Source organism: Ictidomys tridecemlineatus, chromosome 8, assembly GCF_052094955.1.
Source record: "Ictidomys tridecemlineatus isolate mIctTri1 chromosome 8, mIctTri1.hap1, whole genome shotgun sequence".
Taxonomy (NCBI): Eukaryota; Metazoa; Chordata; class Mammalia; order Rodentia; family Sciuridae; genus Ictidomys; species Ictidomys tridecemlineatus.
The window spans coordinates 26277570-26297388 of record NC_135484.1 but is presented as its reverse complement, the minus strand read 5'-3'; the positions used below and the strand labels follow the sequence as shown (position 1 = coordinate 26297388).

The window sequence follows — 19819 nt, the reverse complement described above, 5'->3', positions numbered from 1 at the left end:
CGTTTTCTCGTTGTCAGATGATCATGGAGTTAAGGGGAATCTTAGGGATTATCAGGTTCAATTCTTTTATTCCTCATTTTAGTGTTTTTAAAAGATAAAGCCCAGAGAGATGAAATTGAAATCTAAAATTAGTGGACTTTTCATTAAGAGAATCAGAACGAAAGCCCTGGTCCCCTGACGGGCTCCCAGTCCACGTTATCAGCTCACGCATACTCTGGCAGCCAATATTTGAAAAAAGGCACTAGTCTTAAAAAAATCAAGTACTATTTTCTTTTATGTTTGCTATATCCAAAGCCCAAGTTCTTGTTAAAAATTGTTTTAACTTGAGATATTACTTTAGTTTTCCCCTTATTAAAAATGATTTTAATTTACCAAAAGATTTTGAATATGGTGGTTGGGAATATTAGTGTTTTATTTAAATCTATAAATAGAAAATATATTAGAAAAAGTGTTCTTAATGAAAAGAAATCTAAGCTGTTGAGAATTCCTATGTTCATACACAACCACATCATGATAAAATACTCTAATATTAGCAATATCTTAATGATTTAAATGAAATATTTGAAAGAAACTTCATGGTTTCAAGATACTTTCAATCAATAGTTCATTTTAAAATCTTATTTTTAAATGTTTAGAAAGGACGTTCACACCATGCAATGATATTTCAGTCAATGACAGGCTGGACGAGGAATGGAATTCACCATACTTCCTGGGGTGGAGTAGGCTATATCACATGCATTCAGTGATGTTCTCACAGTAACAAGTGCTTAACAATGAGTTTCTCAGCAAATGACCTCATTGTTAAGAGACATGTAGCTGTATTGGTTTTCAAGCCAAATAATTCAATCTTTTATCTCTTAGTGCTCTTCCAGAAGAATGGTAACAGGTGTGGTTATGGAAGTCTGGTTGATACCACAGAGGTTATATGTCTCTGTCCTAGGCATATAATTTGTGACTACTCAGCCATCTGGTTCTGCTTATCTGTGGCCATTTAGATTCACCCCAACCAGAGGCAATATCCCAAATTAGGTAGAAACTTAGTATTTTTCATTATTTTCTATTACTCATACAATTCCTCAGAGATATAATTTCATATCCCAGAAAATGCAGTTCTCAGGATGCTAATGTTTGAAGCATTTGTGATGTCTAAGAGGGGGAAATATAAGTTTTGCCATCCAACAACTGGGTATTTTTTTTTCAATGCTATTGAAGAGAAGTCTATGGAAATGGTGAGGTTTGCTCTGAGGAGGCTGTGTGTTTCCGGGGGACACTTAACATTACCTGGGAACAATGTATATGCTTCCTATCATGATGCATCACTGATAAGACATCGAGGGGCACCTCAAATCTAGGAAGACCTACAAACAGTGGAAAGAAAACAAATAATGTAGAATGCAAAAGCATTAATATGAAGTCCATCTTCAACCTAATGTCTATCTCCACCCCCAGAATGGATTATAACTTTGTATTTTGGTTTTGTATCCTCAGAAATCCTATTTTTTTATCTATCTTTATTCTTGAATTATTTAGATAAAACTCTCATTAAATTACAAATTATTGATTTTTTTTAAATCCCAAAAATTGCCACATATAAATATTTGTGGCTAGGGATTCTTCTACCCTTGAATATAACTCGCATGTGCCTCTTCAGAAAACAATCTTCTAACCTTGTGTTTAGCCTTGTGCTGAGCTGTACAGTGGAAGCAGTGAGCTTACTGCAAATTAATGAATGGAAAATAGTAAAAATATGTGCCTGTAACAAGTTAAACACACACACACAAACACACACACACACACACACAAACACAACAGTGCCATGGATGATTTACATTGCTAGTGGTTAATTGGCATGAAAATAACTTCTCATATCTCCTGGTTCTCAGAGGTAGGGAGTGTGAAACATCTTCCTGTTCTTAGCTCAGTGGTCACTAGGTAATTTCTGTGTTGGGAAGGAAGTCTCATTCTATGTAAACACCTTTCCCTTCCTGTTTATCCAAGGAGCTATCTCTGCCCTTAATAGCTCTGGATCCACCTAACAACAACCGAGAGTGGCAGTGTGATAACAGGAAGTTAAAATGCTCCCCATTAACCAGGGTAGGTATGTAGGAAGAATGGAGGAATTTTGATTGGGCAAAGGGAAGGAAGTGGAGGGGAGGAACATGGGGGCAGGAAAGATGGTGGGATGAGATGGACATCATTACTCTAGGTACATGAATGACTGCATATATGGTATAACTCTACATTGTGTTCAACCAGAGAAATGAAAAGTTGTGCTCCATTTGTGTACAATGAATTGAAATGAATTCTGCTGTCATGTATAACTAATTCAAACAAATAAAAAAATGGAAAGGAAAAATATACTCCCCATTAAATAGGAAGATGGTGCTTTTGAGATGTGGTCATCTTCGGGCTGGTATTTTGATTTTTCTTATGACTATGACACATGTCTATATCTGTGAGGGCATAGGAGCGTGCAATCTGTGTCATTGCCCTGGGATAAATTATTATCTGTGCAAAGATGAACTCACCTCTTCAGGTAGGCAAAGCTGCAGATGGTAGCCCAGCAACATGGGATCATACAATGCTCTATGCATCTTAACTTCAGAGAAATGTGTGGACTCGTGAAAGAATCTGGGAACTGATGAGTTCAGTTCTAAACATCCTACTCTCTCATAAATTCAGTGAGACATATGAATTGCCATCAAGAGCTGGACGGTATACTAAGGTTAGGTAGCTGTGCCCAGAGCACTCAGGACGCCATTGTGTTTCCTAGTTTTTTCCATTGTTCAAGAGTTAGGATTTTTCTTGCTTAAATCTCATAATTGTGTTTGTCTCCCTCCCTAGATTATTGAAAATCCAGATGTCCCACAAGAATTCAGAAGTCAAGGTATCAAATTCAATTTTTACTAGTTCAGCTTAAAAAGTGGGTGTGAGAACACCTACTGGGTGCCTGGTGTTGGGGGTTTAAAGATGAGTGCCTCTCAGGTTACTTAAGCATTCTCCCTGGAGGTTCTGCTTAGCTGTGCCTCATGAGGTATTATTTAATCAGCTGCTGTCTTCCTTCTGTTCCTGCACTCTATGCCAACTGCACCTATTCTGTTTCAACTGAATGAGGGAAATTAACTATTTACAAACCTCCTACTCGAAGGCTGTTTTTTGTCTGTTTGTTTTGTTTTTTATTCTGCTCTTCATGAAGCTAGGCTTAATTGCTAAAATAAAAATTTGTTAGAGGATTATAAAAACCTGGTTAACATACATTCTTATTGCACTAGAATTATATTTGTCAAATACCAATTTATTGACATGAAAAATGAGTCATCGTACAGGGAGTTTTGCAGACAGCCCAGTTTAAGTTACAGATGAAATCAAGTTAAGAAACTTCTGACTGAGCCACAGGAAAAGAAAGAAAAAATGAAGGTATACAGATAATTGACAAGTAATTCAATTGTTCAAAATGGCTTTGACATTCTGAGATGTGAAACACTTCAAATCATCTAATTAAAACTTTATAGGTTTTATTTCAGATTTTATTCAGTAATATTAAAAATGTTGGGAAAATATGCTGTTCTTTTATATTTTTTACCAGTTAATAATAGGGAGAAAGGGTGGGGGTGGGGAGAAAATGAGAAAGGGAGGGAATGAAAGGGAGAGAGAAAAACAGCTAAATGCCAAAATTAGGAGAAAAAAAATGGAAATGGAGGAAATGAGAATGAGAAATGCTTTAAGTCGTTTTCTCTGAAGCATCACAGTGGTGCAGGTTTTTTCCCATCATGCCATGATCTTGGACTGTGTTCCAGAAAGTGGTTTAGCATCTTTTCTGCTTTTGAAGCTCTCAGTGATAGGCCACAAGATTCTCCACCCGTCCTTTCCTCTCTTTTTGGCTATTACATTCTCATGAAAGCTCACTTTAACATAGGACGATTTTATAAGCTGAAAAGGGATTTGGGTTGGGGATGTGGCTCAAGCGGTAGCACGCTCGCCTGGCATGCAAGGGGCACTGGGTTCCATCCTCAGCACCACATATAAATGAAATAAAGATATTATGTCCACCGAAAACTAAAAAATAAATATTTTTTTAAAAAAAGAAAAGGGATTTAAAGTCCTTTTGGTGAAGGACACATCTCTAAAAATTCTTTTTGTAAGGAATTAATGGAGGGCCTCACTTGAAGTTTATCTAAAATTGAGCTTAAGAATCTTATTTATTTTAAATTGTTTTATCATTATACTTTATGATTTATTAATTTCTTTCCTACATTTGAGGTCTTAAATTTTGAAGATCAGTCACTTGTTTCTCTTTCCCCTGCGCCCCCCCTCCATCCCTTTCTTTCTCTCTTACACCCTTGCTACTGTTCTCTCCATCTTTGTTGACATCATGGTCCTTCATTCATATTTACGTCCACCAGATGCTTTGCCACCTTGGTATAGATCCTTACAGGCTGTTGTTGTTGTAAACAAATGCTTCCACTTATTATTTCACTTTGCCCAACCATTCTGTGCAATCTGTGTTATTTATCTCCTTTGCCCTAAGGAAAACCAAAGCTTTCCAGGCTTATACAATCAGCAAGTTGTGAACCTGTGCTTGAACAGATTCCAAATTCCAGCCTTTTTTTTTTTTTTCATACAGTGCTTCTGTGGGAGTTTTAATTCTAGTTTCTGGAAATTAGAATATGTCTGGAGGGGACAGTTATTTTTTTGATATTGCTGGTTGCTCCATTACCAACAAAGACCATGTGCCCTCCAGATGCTGGACAAATAGTTACAGAAGGTGAAGGTGGCGATTGAATTATTGCCCCCCCACACACATACACACACACACACTCATGCCTGGTTTCTAGTTCCAAATGCCTGTCTTTTTTCTCCATGCTTCCATATTTTGTCTCTCTGGGATGCAATTCAGCTCTGCCTCAAAGACCCAGAAATTCAAGAAATCAGAATGAGGGATTTGTAGATAGCCCAGTGGTCTAAAAATTGAGAAAATCATTATCAGTTGTGTTGTTTCTCAAATTCACCAAACATCCTTTCATTAAGTGGGAATGAATTTTATTTATAATAAGAAACAGTTTATTATTTTCTTCCTGGACTATCTTTTGTTTGTTTCACTTGAAAAAGGGAGGACGACATTTCATTCTTTTTGTGATTGTCTTGGGAGCCTAAGGGAGGCTCCCTATCTGCAAACCATCTTCTTAGTCCCCAAAAACATCAAAGGCAGAGGATGGGAAGGAGCACTGAGAGGGCTGCCAGTGGCCCCAGCGGTGACTAATGCCTGTAACCTCCTCTGTTTTGAAGGGTCAACAGTAGAGGCCCTCTGTGATGATGTGGTCTCTGTCCTCACTGTCCTGTGTGAGAAGTTACAAGCCTCCATAAAGTAAGTGCTTTTCTGCTGTCACTCTTATCCACCAATGGTCTATTTCTGAAATGTTGTCTGTCTACAGCATCACTTAAAATTGCAGATTATAGGGACAGTAATTCCCTCCCACTGGGATATACCTGTCATTCCTGAGAAATGTATTCAGAGACCTCAGGCAATCCCAAAATGTCAAATACCATTACCAAAGGGTATAATTTTCTGAAGTGAAAATGGGAAAACAACATCTCCATCTCGAAAAGAGGAGTTAATCCCTGGTGCATGGAGCTGAGTGGAGCGGATGTTGGGCTAAGAGCTGGCTGATGTGGGGGCTGCTGCTACCTCGGGTGTAGCCCTGCTGTGTGACTGTGAATGACTCTTCCCATTGAACTGTGCTGCACTTTCTTCCTCTGTTGAATAACAGGGTTGGATCATGTGGACTTTCTCTATTTCTTCTTTTAACTGTACCTAAGCCTGTGAGCTCATATGCCTAGCTTTAAAAAAAAGGGGGCGTGTTACTCTGACTTTATATAATCTCAGTTAGTTACATACCAGTTTAATCAATGGTATTAATTCACTTAGGCCATGTCTCCTGCTAACTCTCCATGGAGTAAGTTAAGACAACTTCTGCATCCGGTTGTAGTCAAATTATAAAACAGCCAGACTTTCCAAGGTGGGTTGAAAAGACTCCACCAGCTACCTATGTGGTGATTACAAAATTTTACCACAAGAAAAGATTCTGAAGTGCCCTTTGAATTATGAAAGACACATTAAACTATCATTTACTGGTATCTAGGACATTCGATAATGAAGATAATGTTTATTTGTAGAATTTTAAATATGGTAATGATTTGGAGACTGGATTAGTTGCAGACTTGAATGAAGTCTTTCACTTTGCTAAAAACATTGCAGAAAATTTTGTTTTGTTTTGTTTTTCAGACTCAGGATTACTTTAAAGCTAAGCTTAGAAGTGCTCTTAAGAGTTGTTGTCAAATGGTTTCTGTATCGATTTATCAGTTGCTCCTCTAAGTTGCCTGCCTACTTTAACTAAATGAAACTCTCTTTACATCAGGCACTTAAAGGTCAAATACATAGATACAGAAAAGAAAATGGTGGTTACAAGGTTTGGGGGTTGAGAAATGGAGAGAGTAGCAAATACGTAAGATGAATAATTCAAATGACCTGATGTGCAACATGAGGACTATAGTTGTCAACAGTGTATTCATTCAGGATTTTTGCTAAATGAGTAGATTATAGATGCTCTTGCCATAGCAGGGGAAAATGCATAACTGAGGTGATAGATATGCTCATTTGTTTCATAGCACACAAAATGGGAAGGTCTATTTAATTCATGGACAGTACAAACCAAAAAGAAATGGCATTTCACTTGTTTCCCACCCTCCCACCTCAAGTTTCTCCCACCCCCAGACCCCACACAGGAGGCAAGTCTGGACTTTCCCCTTCAGGAGGAATGAGCCTAACAGTAGATAGGATTTCAGAGGGTCCTGCTGTCCCCTGCTCAGTTCCCCACTTTCTTGGCTGTAGAGAGTTGGAACTGTAGAACTGACACTCAGACTACTGTCCTAACTTGAGAGCTCTGGCACCAACTGCAGTAACCCACCAGTAGGGTCCCCCTGCCACCAGATTTTCTGGGAACCATCTCAGGATGCACCTGCTATATAAAAGTAGAAGCATCTTCCCTCACTCTCAACAGAGTCCTGCTCCAGGTGGGTTAGATATTCACTCTACTCATCAGCAGGCAGGGTGTTGATCTCCTCTAGTCCTAACTTCTCCCCAGCCCTGTCCAGTTCTTACCCATCACAGAAGAATCAGCTGTTACATCAGAACTGGGGGATGTTTCCAGTGGTACGTTCACTCCTAAGACTCACTCAAGAGTGAGGTTTGGTCCCTGGTGGCCCAACTGCATTATCTTTCTTGGGTTACCTGGGTTTAAATCACTGTTGTACTCCTTATTAGTTCTCAACTTGGGGCAAAGATCTCAACTACCTCAAGCTTCTGTATTCTATACAGTAATTAACATTATTCTTGGGATGACTGTATAATATTAGAAGTACAAAATATTTTAGGATTTTTATAAGATGGAATGAGGAAATTCACTTAACAGATGGATAGTCAGTATCCATCAGGCAAAGATTACTAGGAACAGAGGTGAACAAAAGCTGGGCTTATTAACTCATTACAGTGAGAGGGTCTGTACGCCGTGGGAAACAAGGAGCTTCAAGTAAAAGGATGTTCAGAGGAATGATGATAGGATTTGAGCTTGAATTAGGTGATGTTGGAGCAGGTAAAAAGAATTGAGAGTTATGTTCAAGGATTGAGTGATTTCAGAAAGTGAGGTCCATTCTAGCATTGGACATCTGAGATTCTATCTAATGCATGAGGGGAACAGGTTGGAGCTAAAGTTGTCACTGGAGAAGAGGTACGGCATCACTCACAGGGGTGGGGATACTTGGTCACTTTGTGGTTGTGTAGAACTCCCTCCTTTTTAGCCCTGGTTCAGACGGGTTGTTGACAGGCTTCCATCCTGTGTGTTCCGTCACAACTGTGCGGGGTCCTCATCTGATGTGGACATTCTTTGGCATGGTTTATGTTCCTCAGGAGAGCACCTCAGCCAGCTGGCAGCAGCTAGGTAGTAGCCAGCCATCAAGACCCCATCCTAGGTCTTAGCGTTGTCAGAAGATAAAACAAAAAGCAAAGGAAAACTAATAAGCTAAACATTTTTTTTCTGGGAAAAAAACTGAAATTTTTTAAGTTGCAGAAAATTAACACTTAGCCATCAGAATAAGTCAGAATGAGCCTGTATCTCTATAAATGGTAGACTTAAGATGTACCATTGCTCATTGGTTGGAAAAGAATCCTCACCTAGGTCCAGTAAGTGCTTGGCATTAAATTTGTGATTCTTTAAACCTGAATGGCTTCAGGGATACCTCCCCCAATCTGGGGGCAAGATCACCTGGTTTACCCAGGACAGTTCAACTAAGCCTGTTTTGTAATTGTTATAGGCATTTATATTTGATCTCTTTAAGAAAGTGTTCTACTTAACAAGTGGAATTTTTAAAATTATATAGTGTCTAGCATATAGCAAATATGCTAGACACTATATAAATATCAAAATATATTTGATATATTTTGTTTCTAAACTGGTTTGTTTTCTTCCAGAGCTGTGGGTTGCTAATTCTAGCTTTGGGTGCAGTTAGGAGCCCTGAGCTCTTTAGAATAAAAATTTGACTGTCATTTGTTAGGAAAATACATTGAACAAACATATATTGTGTGTGTGCACGTACATACACACAAGAAATCGGAGGTCATGGATTTCTGTTGATTACTGAAAACAGTTCTTAACCCCATGACTTGAGAATAGGCATTAAATGAGAAAAATAATTCTTGTGATGCATATGTACTTTCTAGGGGTTCTCACTGAATACTGGGTCAAAGGTGACTTTATGCACACTGGAAAAGAGCCTGATGGTTTTGATAGGATTTTCATAGTCTTGACTGGTTATTTTGATGCAGTTTGCCTGGTCATAATTCTGCCTCCAGAACTCATTTGCTTTGTTTGATATTGGTCTTTCTCATCATGAGTCCTCACCATTTGGGTGTGCAGGGGCATTGCTAAAGAAGCTCAACACAGTGTGCTTAGTACCGCTGAGAGAGGAAGCCTCTAAATCCACTGGCCCAGTCATGCCAGGCCCTTGTACCCGGTGTTCTATTCTTTCTCCTTAAATGCTCTTATCTGTATGGTTCCTTCTGATTTTACTACCTTAATTCCTTTATTTCTATTATGAGAACTTGATGCCTCCTCTACCTTCTAAATAGGTTCTTTCTCTAATATCTCACAACCATCAGTACCTCCCAACAACCATTTCCAAAATCAGTGCCCATACATTTCATAGGGCTTTGCCTTGGTAGGGGAATATATCCTTGATATGCTCAATCTCTCAGCAATATTCAGAAAATATATTAAGGTACACGACACAACTCACCCGTGTGCCTTGGTGATGTGGTATTAATAGAGTTCTATATTAGGCAAGATGAGTTACATGATCCTGCTTAAATCCAATAATTTTTGGAAGGATAATTGGGCTTAGAGTAATATTTATTCATTCTCTGCCTGTCTGTCACTGCCACCCTGTCCCAGCCTCCCTCTCCTCCTGGCGCAGAGTGTCAGGCATGAATCTATAGCAGAACAGTCTTGAAATCCATGAGGGCAGCCTAAGGAGTGTGTCATTTTTTCAAACTCCATTCAACTCCTTACACAATTATTCAATGCCCTTTCTCCTTTATCAAACTAAAAACAAATCCCTATTTAAGGAGGGCAGAGTCAAATGGTTTTTAAAAAGAATTCTAAGAACTCCAGAGATCCCAAACATGTTGCCCTGCTGGACACTAGATTCTTTTTGATCTTGCACATGCCACATATTTGTCTACAGCTGTGCAAGTCTGAAAGGCATCCATCTTTTATCTGCCCAGTGAGGGTCATTGGTGGAAGGTGCTTACATTTTAAAGAGCTCTCTTAATGGCATGACTCATGCAAGGCCACGCCTATCCTCCAGACTGCTGCAGCCCACAGAAAAGCTGCTGTGTGCAGTCTCCAAGGAGACCTCTGGGCCAGTTACCTTGGTGATGCATTCCCTGTCAGCCCAGCTGATGCCTCGGGACTGAGATATTCACTGTGACACACTTTACACACTTTACTTACAGGAACCTTGACTATAGCTTTTCTCTAAACTTATTTCTGATGATTTCAGAAACTGAGAACTTATTTTTCTATAGTTATTTTAGTTTTCCGATGTTAGACTGACAGTTTGAGAAAGATTGCATCAGGGCATTTAATAACTATTTTTCCTAGTAATGGATCCAGTGATTGGTCAGAAAGATTAACTTGCAACTACAGCAAAGGCCATCTTTCCAGAACTGATTTTTTCCAGTGCCACTTGAGGTTGATATTGTGATCCTCCTGTTTTGCCCTCTCTGATCTGTTCATGCTAAAGCATTCAGAATGAACATTCTAAAACAAAAATCCCACTTGTCACTCTCCTATGCAGAATGAAGTCCAGGCATCTTAGCATGATCTGTGTGACCCATCCCCTCTGGCCCCTGCCCACTTCTCCAGCCTGCCTCTTGACTACACCATCTTCATGTCCTGTGTTTCAGCCAAACACCTCTTAGTCCAAATTTCTTCCTCCTCCTTCCCCGGCTTCACACCCACCCACTCCCCAACTCATCCATGTGACAGGCTCCTCCTTGAACTTCAGGTCTCCATATAAGATTCCATTTCTTGTGGAAGTTATTTCTGGATTTTTCTAAGGAAGAGCCCCTCCTAGGGGGTCTCATAGTTGTATTAAATTACTCTTTTACATCACTTCCCATTAGTACTTGATCTACTTATATGTCTGTCTAATTCCATAAGAATGAAGAACATGCCGTTCCAGGGCAGGAACTATGTCTTGTTCAAAAGTATAGGAATACTTATAGGAAGAGGAACCTAGAAACAGGAGGCACTTACCCAGCCCACAAATGGCTAGTTATTTCTTGCCTTTCTTACTCTTCTCCATCTATCACCGTCCTCTTGACAAATAAGAGTAATAATTTTTTATGATGTCTCAGTCCTGACCCATCTCCCTTCCATCCTCAGAGGGTCTGGTGGAGTATATCCACATATAGGTGACATTCCAATTTCCAGATAATGGCATTATTTTAACCATTGTGCAGTTTTTTGGATGAAGGATATCTTTTTAAAATATGAGTCAGCAAACTTTTGTAAAGTACCACATACTATCTGTCTCCTGTTTGATTTTGTTTGGTTTTGTAACCCTTTTCAAATGTAAAATCATTTTTTGATTTCCAGGCCCTGGGCAGGATTTTTCCCCTGTGCTGTAGCTTACCAACAAGTTTTAGAATGCAATGTCAATTTTAGGGAATTTAGTGTAGCATTCAAATGAGGGATCCTCCCCCCACCCCACCCAGCCTCTATCTTCCTGTCCTTCATCTTTCAATTGCAGGATCTTCCTTATCTAGGCAGGTGTAAGAATGTAAGTTTCTGGACTTTGGGATAGTCAGCTTTTCTTCTCTCCCTGCCTCCTTAAATTTCTAGTTGGCCTGTTGGGAGTCTTGACTTTCCCTTCTATCTACTTCTGCTGGGACTTGTTTGAACTGTTGAAAACCCTAGGCTTCCTTTTAACATTTGCTTATTTTAAGTTAGGAAAAAAGAGGTAAACTAAAAATATTTTTTTCAGCAGATGTCTTCTTTTTCTGAATATTTTATTCCAAAAAGCCTCCTACATGGATCATCTTTAAAGGATATGTATGCGTAGTAAATGTGTCCTTGAAAATTAAAAAATTTCTCACCACTATCGGTCTCTCTTACCACCTACTGGGATTTTAATACTTTCTAGTGGGCTGGAGAGAAAAAAAAATCTGCATATATAAGAGTGTGCTTCCTTCCCATAAAGTTGTCTGATTTTTTTTTTTGTCTGCATCTACTCAGAAACCCTATAATAATAATTTGAGGGAAAATAATTTTTGCACTGAAAAACAATGTTTCCTGTATAAATAAGGAGGGTCAAATGTGAATAGGAAAGAGTTGACCAATTAAAGGATAATGTGTTAAAGGTTTTCTTGAAACATTTAGACAATTAAACAAAATTAACATATCTACATAAACTGTAGGTTTTTATTAATATGATAATTTTGTTTATTAATTGTAGTAAATGTATTGAACTAATATAAGATCTGAGAGGAGGATAAACCATGTGTGAGGAATGGGTAAAGTATAACTATGTTTCATGCTCAATTTTTACAAAAATCTATCAAAAACTATTCTATAATGTGAATCTTAATTTAAATAAATCAGCCTAACTGTATTACTTTGTTAGCACTGCCGTAATAAAGTACAAAAAAATGGATCCTTTAAATAAGAGACATTTGTTTTCTCACAGTTCTGGAGACTGCAAGTCCAAGATCAAGGTGTCGCCAGGGTTGGTTTCTTCTGAGGGCTGTCGGGGGATCTGTTCCCAGCTGTCTCCTTGGCTTACTGAAGGTCATCTTCTCCCTGTGTCTCTTCACATTAACCTGCCTCTATGCACACCTCTGTGTCCAAATTCCTGTGTTTTTTCAGGACAACGGCATGTTGACTTAGGGACTATGCTAACAACCTCATTTTTAACTTGCTTACCTCTATAAAGACTTTTTTCCTAAGTAAGATCACATCCTGAAGTACTGGGGAGTGAGACTTCAGCCTGTGATTTTAGCAGGGAAAGGACACAATGCAACCCATAATATTAACCACTGCCCCCCGCAAATTTGTGCTTCAGTGATGCCTAACATTTTTAAAGTGTTTTTCCATAGCACCCGCACTTTAATCCTGCCTTGTATTGTGTCTGCATTTGTGTGTTGGTCTTGCTCTTCCCCAGTGACAGCCAGCAGCTGCAGCTTCTGTACCTGGAGTGCATTCTATCCGTGCTCAGCAGCTCCTCCTCTTCCATGCACCTGCACAGGGGCTTCACGGATCTCATCTGGTAAGCACCTACTCCTAAGTACCCCACCCCAGCCCAGTGGTGCCTTGCAGCTGCGTTCCCAGCCCCTTTCCAGGGTGCCTGTGACCTACCAGGAGTTTCACAAAAGTCTTGTAAGGAAAGTGCGGGAATTACACTTACATGCATCAGAGCAAAATTCAGAGAGAAAATGATGACTATTATAACAAAATATGCTTCTGAGGCCCTCTTACATTTTATTTTCATGGTAGGGTCATGAAGAGAGGCCCCAAGAGATTTTTGTGGGTTCTCAGTTTGTTATAAAAGCCTATAAATGCACCAGAAAACAATGCAGGGAAGAGATATTGAACTGTCCTCTACTCTAGTACATTCTTCTCTCAACCTGAAAACCAGTCACCTACTTAAAAATCAGAGATTTCTAGAAGTGACAGAGATTTCTACAGGCAGCCAACTGGTTTCCCTGGGTCTCTGGGCATATTGACAGGGAGAGAGCTGAATGATAGATGTTAATATGGGATTTCAAATTAACTTCTTAAATCAGAAATAATTGTTATTTATAGTAAAAGTGAAACTTTAAGGTTTTTAGCATTTTGAGCCTATTTCTTCACATAAGATGGATATTTTAATTTAGTTAACCTTAGCCCAAGAAATGAGGAAAAATATCATTGATACACCCAAAAGGGATGGGGAGACTTGGAAATCTCGGACAGAATGTAGTCCAGCAAAGGCGCAGTACCAGCTCAGCGCATCCTGGGCACTTCTGTGGCACCGGCGTTGCCCCCGTGTGGTAGGCACATTTTATTGTGTGGCTCCCAGTGAAATCTATCTTTCCTCCCAGGAAGAACCTCTGCCCCGCCCTCATCGTCATCCTGGGGAACCCCATTCATGACAAAACCATCACCTCTGCGCACAGCAGCAGTACCAGCGCCAGCGTGGAGCCGGACTCCGCCGCCCCCGCTGTTTCTGACCATGGCCGGGGCTCGGGCTGCTCCTGCACAGCGCCAGCCCTCAGCGGGCCAGTGGCTCGCACCATCTATTACCTCGCCGCTGAGCTGGTTCGGCTGGTGGGGTCGATGGACTCCATGAAGCCCGTGCTCCAGTCCCTCTACCACCGCGTGCTGCTGTATCCACCACCCCAGCACCGCGTGGAAGCCATCAAGATCATGAAAGAGGTAGGGAGCGTGGGAGGGGGCCACCCACTCTGCCCACCGGGCTCAACACAGAGTCCTGCACACAGGATGCGCTCAAAATGTTTGCTAATCTTTTAGTGGCACTTTGTTGCTGCCCTTGGAATCCAGGAACAGACGGTAGCTCTAAAATCAGGGGGGTATGTGTGTGTTGAGAGCCAGGGTAAGGAAGGGTTTGTAACACTCACGGAGGCAAAGCCGTTTGATAATTAGCTACATGTTTGTTAAAACTCCAATAAATGGCTGGGTGTGGTGGTGCACGCCTATAATCCCAGAAGCTGGGGAGGCTGAGGCAGGAGGATCACGAGTTCAAAGCCAGCCTCAGCAAAAGCGAAGTGCTAAGCAACTCAGTGAGACCCTGTCTCTAAATAAAATACAAAATAGGGCTGGGGATGTGGCTTGGTGGTCCAGTGCCCCTGAGTTCAATCCTTGGTACCTGCCCCCCCACAAAAAAATCTCTATTAAATGTGCACCTGAGTGAGCCCTAGGATGAGAGTTTATTCTTAGGCCCTGTTTGTGCAAATATGTGTTTACTTACCTTTGCCAAAATTGGATCTCAAAATGATTTTATATTCAGGTTATATATTATCCATAAAAAGAGCTTTACTAATCTCTTCCTGCTAAAAAAGAATCCCTTTGCCCACCCTACATCCCCATGACTCATTTCTTCCAAATGTGGTGGCCTCAGTGAGGATATAAAGGTTGTCTAGCTGGTTGTTGCCATCCCAATGTGCTACTTATAGTTTTGAGGAAGAATTAGGGTTATTTGGAAAGAACTTTGAAAAAGGATTCCCTGCTTTTTCCCCAAAGAGGGGGAAAAAGTGATCAGAATTTTTGTTTTTATGGACTTGCTTATAAAAATCAAGTTACATTTTTCTTAGAGTAACTAACCACTCCCCTCTCCGAAATCAGAATAATGAAATCTCTTTGTTCGTGATTCATTCATTTTTTTTTAGCAATACTTGCTACCAAGTACTAAAACCTAAATTTTAAAAAATGTAAAACATTTCTTACATAATTGGTTATTAAAATTTTTAAGATGAGCTGGCTGGGGCAACTGCTGCCGTACTGGGCTTAGGTGGTGTTCCCTCACTGAATCCCCAGGTGAATCTGTGGTTATTGTATTCCTAAGACCCTCATTCTGCCAGTGCGGGTGGTATGTCATCTTTCAGCCTTGGCACTCCGGTCATACTTTCTCTTGCAGGTGGCAGAATAGCAACATTTGCCACAGGTTGACTTCTCAGGTGGTAGAGCCTCAGACACACAGCAGTGGGGTCACGTATTTGCGAATTATTGCCACACTTTCAGTGATGGTTCTTTATCATCTCACTCTTACAGCTGAGACCAAAGAGAAAAATTTGAATTGTTTCTTTCTATTGTTTTAATGAAATCTGACTAACAAACAGTGGAAAGTTCTGACCCAACATTTCTAGAAATGAAGGAGTGACTTTGACTTATTTCTGGTTAGGAAAATTCGTGCACACAATAATAATTGTTGCGTTTTTTCCTTCTATTTGCCAGGCACTTCGTATATATTGCCTTTAATGTCTGTAGTAACTTTGTAAGGTTGGATATCAGCTTCATTGTTATCAAAGAGTGTTGCTGGTTTTTTTCCTTCCAGAGCTTCAAGCAATATCAATCAAAAGGGCAGCTTTAGGAACTGATCACCATTAGGCTAGTGAGGACATCACAGCTTTGGATGTCACCACCCAGATGGCAGGGACCCTCTCCCAGGGACCTGCCCTGCCTCTGTTAAACTTGTTACTTAGCAGAGAAGAGAGAAAGCCTGCTCAGCTCCTCCTCCTCAATCAGGTCAGGGCTCCCCCTTCACCTGGAAGAAGTGCAACAAGGGCACGAGAGAGACTCCAATTCTTCCTCCACTGGATGCTCCACATAGAACATGAAGTCAGGGGAAAGGGATTTTCTGTCCCACAAAGAAACTAAGGCTTTAAAAGGTCAAATGATTTCCCAAGATTTAAAGGAAGAGAAAAGGTACAGACCTTGATCTCCCTGACCTGAAGCCCATGGTCTTATTCTAACCCTCCCTTATTTCTGGACTTGACACTCATATGACAATACAAATGATTCCAACAGACACTTTTCTGACCCCGGGCAGCTCCCCACTTCTGAAGCCCAAGGGTGAGAGTCAGGATTCAAACCCACTTCCTGTCATTCACCAGTTAGGTGATAGTAGGTTAATTCTTTGACTCTGAATTTATAGTTTTCTCATCTGCACTTTATTAGGATATCCCAAAGTTTACAAGTTCAAAGTGCAACAGTTTGCATAAGTACTTTATAAGTATAAAATCCCTGATATGTGGTGCACTGATTATACCCATGAGGAAGAGGAAAATGAAACATATGGAGGTTGAAAATAGCTGGCCCAGTTCTGACTCACCTTCCTTTCTCCTGTCTACCCTTTTCCTTTTGTCTTATACAACTTGTTCATAAATCACCACTGTTAACAATTTTGCCATTGCCAGGGCTCTTTAGTGGCTCCTTGTTGCCTCTCTTACCAAGTTTGAATTGCTCTGCTGTTTCCAGAGCCTTCTGCCAGCATTCTTGTTTCTTGTCATTTCCCAGGATGCACTATTCTATCTCCCTGACCCACTCTAATCCCCACTTTCCTTCCTCAATTCAGTCTCTTGCCCCTATTCTCATGGGCCACTGCCACCCCACAGAGTTGAGTGATTACAACAGGAGGGACCCTGTGATTCTTCTCTCCCTGGAGGCAGTATGCCCATTTTACAGATGGTGAAGCCAAAGCTCTGAAAAGAGAAGTCAGTTGTCCAGAATTCTATGTCTTATTAACAGTAAGACTCAGATGTGAATCCAGGTGTTCTCAGTTCACCTGCCTCTTTGCTATCAAAATTCTCTTCCTTTGTGTCTGTCTCCTCAGATCACTGATCTTGCTCTTTTAAAAACTCTGCACACCATTTAGCAATTGACTATATGTCCCAATAAGCCGATTGCTTCACAGTATGTCTCCTCAACTATATTTTTATGTGTATTGCTTTTGTATTTTCCCCCAAATATTTAACACTACAGTGCTTGAATCATGTTTAATACATTTTGACTTGATAACAGATGGAACTGGAGATAAAGGAATACCTAGTAAAAGCAGCCATAGCCTTTCCTTTCCCTCAGAATTGACAGACGTTGGAGCTTTTGTGACCCATGGCAGAGCCACTTGACATTTGCATGATAAGGAAATACAGTCAGCCCTTCTTTTCCGTTGGTTCCACATCAGAGGATTCAAACAACCATGACTCAAAAATACCGGGGTGGGGGGGGGGGAATTATGTCTGTACCAAAAATTATATCCTGCCATTATTCTCTAAACAATACAGAACAAAAACCATTAAATTGTATTAGACATTATAAGTAATCTAGGGATGATTTAAAGTATATTTAAAGTAAGGTGTAGGTTGTATGCAAATGCTATGACATTTTATATGAAAAACTTGAGCATCCTCAGATTTTACTGTCCACAGAGGGGACTGGAACGAGTCCCCTGAGAGGACGGAGAGAGGACTGTACCCTTCATGTGTTGAATGTGTTTTACACAATTTCTTCACTGCAGAGGAAATTAGTTCTGTTTTCCCCTGCGCCCAGATTTTTCTAGTTTCCCAGGTCATTTTGCAGAGATAAGGTTAGAATTAGACAACTTAATCTGAGCAGTGTGTCCAGCCAGGGAGTCCAGCAGATGAATGGGGAACAGGCTGTTCTGAAAAGCAGTGCCTCTGCTTTATACAACAAAACCCATAATTTGGTAAATTTGGTAACCTAGATACCAAAATGTACAGGGTTTATGCCCACAAAGAAAGCCACTCAGTACCCAGGATGTTTGTTTAGCCTTTTAGAATTTAAACGCTTGGTTTATTATTTCCCTGTTCTTATTCTCCAATGTCACTCTGCCATAGGCACTATGTACCTATTGTTCCAAAACATACAGGACATTGTGGTTCTCAAAGTACATTCTCTTTTCTTTTCCCACTTTTACCCACAAAATTCAGTTATGAAAAATTACACATTGCCACCTCTTGTCTCTGCTGTGTTGGGCGTCAGGAGGAATTCCTGTTCTTCACCAGACCCAGCTCACCCACTGATCCCACGCCCCTCACACCTACCTAAGAAGCCAAGCATGAAAGGGTCTTGTCTTTTGTTATTTGTTAAAGGTCTTCAGAAGCCAAGTCCCTCCATCTCTTTCCCCTCCAGATTCTGAAGCAATTAACAAATAAATACAGAAATTAACGTAGGAAGTAAAATACAGTTTGTCTAATTTGTTGCTAGTAAAGGTAGATTAGAGAATGTGGTAGATTCTAAGAGAAACCGAGATTTCGAATTCTTATGCCTGAAATAGAGCATTTCAGATTTCCTGGTGTAGGGAATTTCAAATTTCTATTCCTAAGCCATAGAACACTTTCTTAGCATGCACAAGGCCCTGGGACCAATCCTCAGCACCAAACAAGAGCAAAACTCCTGTCCCTGGAAAGAGCACTTACCCTTTCAGTAGGAGAGGAGTAGATAGAGGCCCATAGGTCCAGACACTGAAGTACAGGCCTGTGGGGAGAGGGAGGGAAAGAAACAGGAGGAGGTGGGGAGCGGGAGAGAAAGAGACACAGACCTGGATGACATTAGTCCCAGAACAATCATTTCTGTCTTGCTGTCAATGAAATGTGGGGAAAGGGTAGAAGCGTCACTCTGTACCCCAGATATCAAAAGTTTCTGAATTTTTTTTTTTTGGTATATGATTTACTTCATAACTTCCTTTGAGTAATCTCTTCTGTAATACTTCAAGAACCCATATTTAATACACTAAGTATTTGAAAACCTATGATAAATATATTTTGAAATATTAAACTTATAACTTTTTATTGGTACATATTTATACAGATTAGTGAATCCATTAATTTGGGCATATTTATATATTTATAAAAGCAGATTTTAATTAATTACACTTCCCAAACCTCCCCCACTATTCTTTCTTCCCTGCCCCAGCATCCTTCTTTTTTTAATTAATTAATTTATTTATTTGTTCTAATTTGTTATACATGACAGCAGAATGCATTCCATTTCATAGTACACATATGGAGCACAATATTTCATTTCTCTGGTTGTACATAAAGTAGAGTCACACCATTCATGTGTTCATATATGTACCTAGGGTAATGATGTCCATGTCATTCTACCATCTTTCCTATCCCTGTGCCCCTTCCCTTTCTCTCCTTCCCCTTTGCCCTATACAAAGTTCCTCCATTTCTCCCATGCTCTGCACCCACCCCCCACATTATGTATCAGAGAAAACATTTGGCCTTTGGTTTGGGGGATTAGCTTACTTTACTTAGCATGGTATTCTCCAACTCCATCCATTTTCCTGAAAATGCCATGATTTTATTCTCTTTTGATGCTGAGTAATGTTCCATTGTGTATATATACCACAGTTTCTTTATTCATTTATCTACTGAAGGGCATCTAGGTTGGTTCCACAGTTTAGCTATTGTGTATTGAGCTGCTATAAACATTGATATAGGTGTGCCCCTGTAGTGCTGTTTTTAAGTCCTTTGGGTATAAACTGAGGAGAGGGATAGCTGGGTCAAATGGTAGTTCCATTCCAGGTTTTCTAAGGAATCTCCACACTGCTTTCCAGATTGGTAGCATCAATTTGCAGTCCCACCAGCAATTTAAGAGTGAGCCTTTCCCCCCACATCCTCGCCAAAACTTGTTGTTTGTATTCTTATGCCATTCTGACTGAAGTGAGATGAAATCTTAGT

General features: G+C 40.2%; 1 protein-coding gene across 2 annotated transcripts in view; it reads left to right on the top strand.

The window, feature by feature from the left end:
* Arfgef3 (ARFGEF family member 3) overlaps window positions 1-19819 on the top strand; it is a 157914-nt gene that overhangs the window by 66839 nt on the left and 71256 nt on the right. For both annotated transcript variants that reach the window (XM_078019053.1, XM_005329807.5), the window contains 4 exons: window positions 2845-2887; window positions 5287-5365; window positions 12778-12882; window positions 13697-14030. In XM_078019053.1, coding sequence (XP_077875179.1) covers window positions 2845-2887; window positions 5287-5365; window positions 12778-12882; window positions 13697-14030 — 561 coding nt within the window. The remainder of the gene's footprint in view (window positions 1-2844; window positions 2888-5286; window positions 5366-12777; window positions 12883-13696; window positions 14031-19819) is intronic.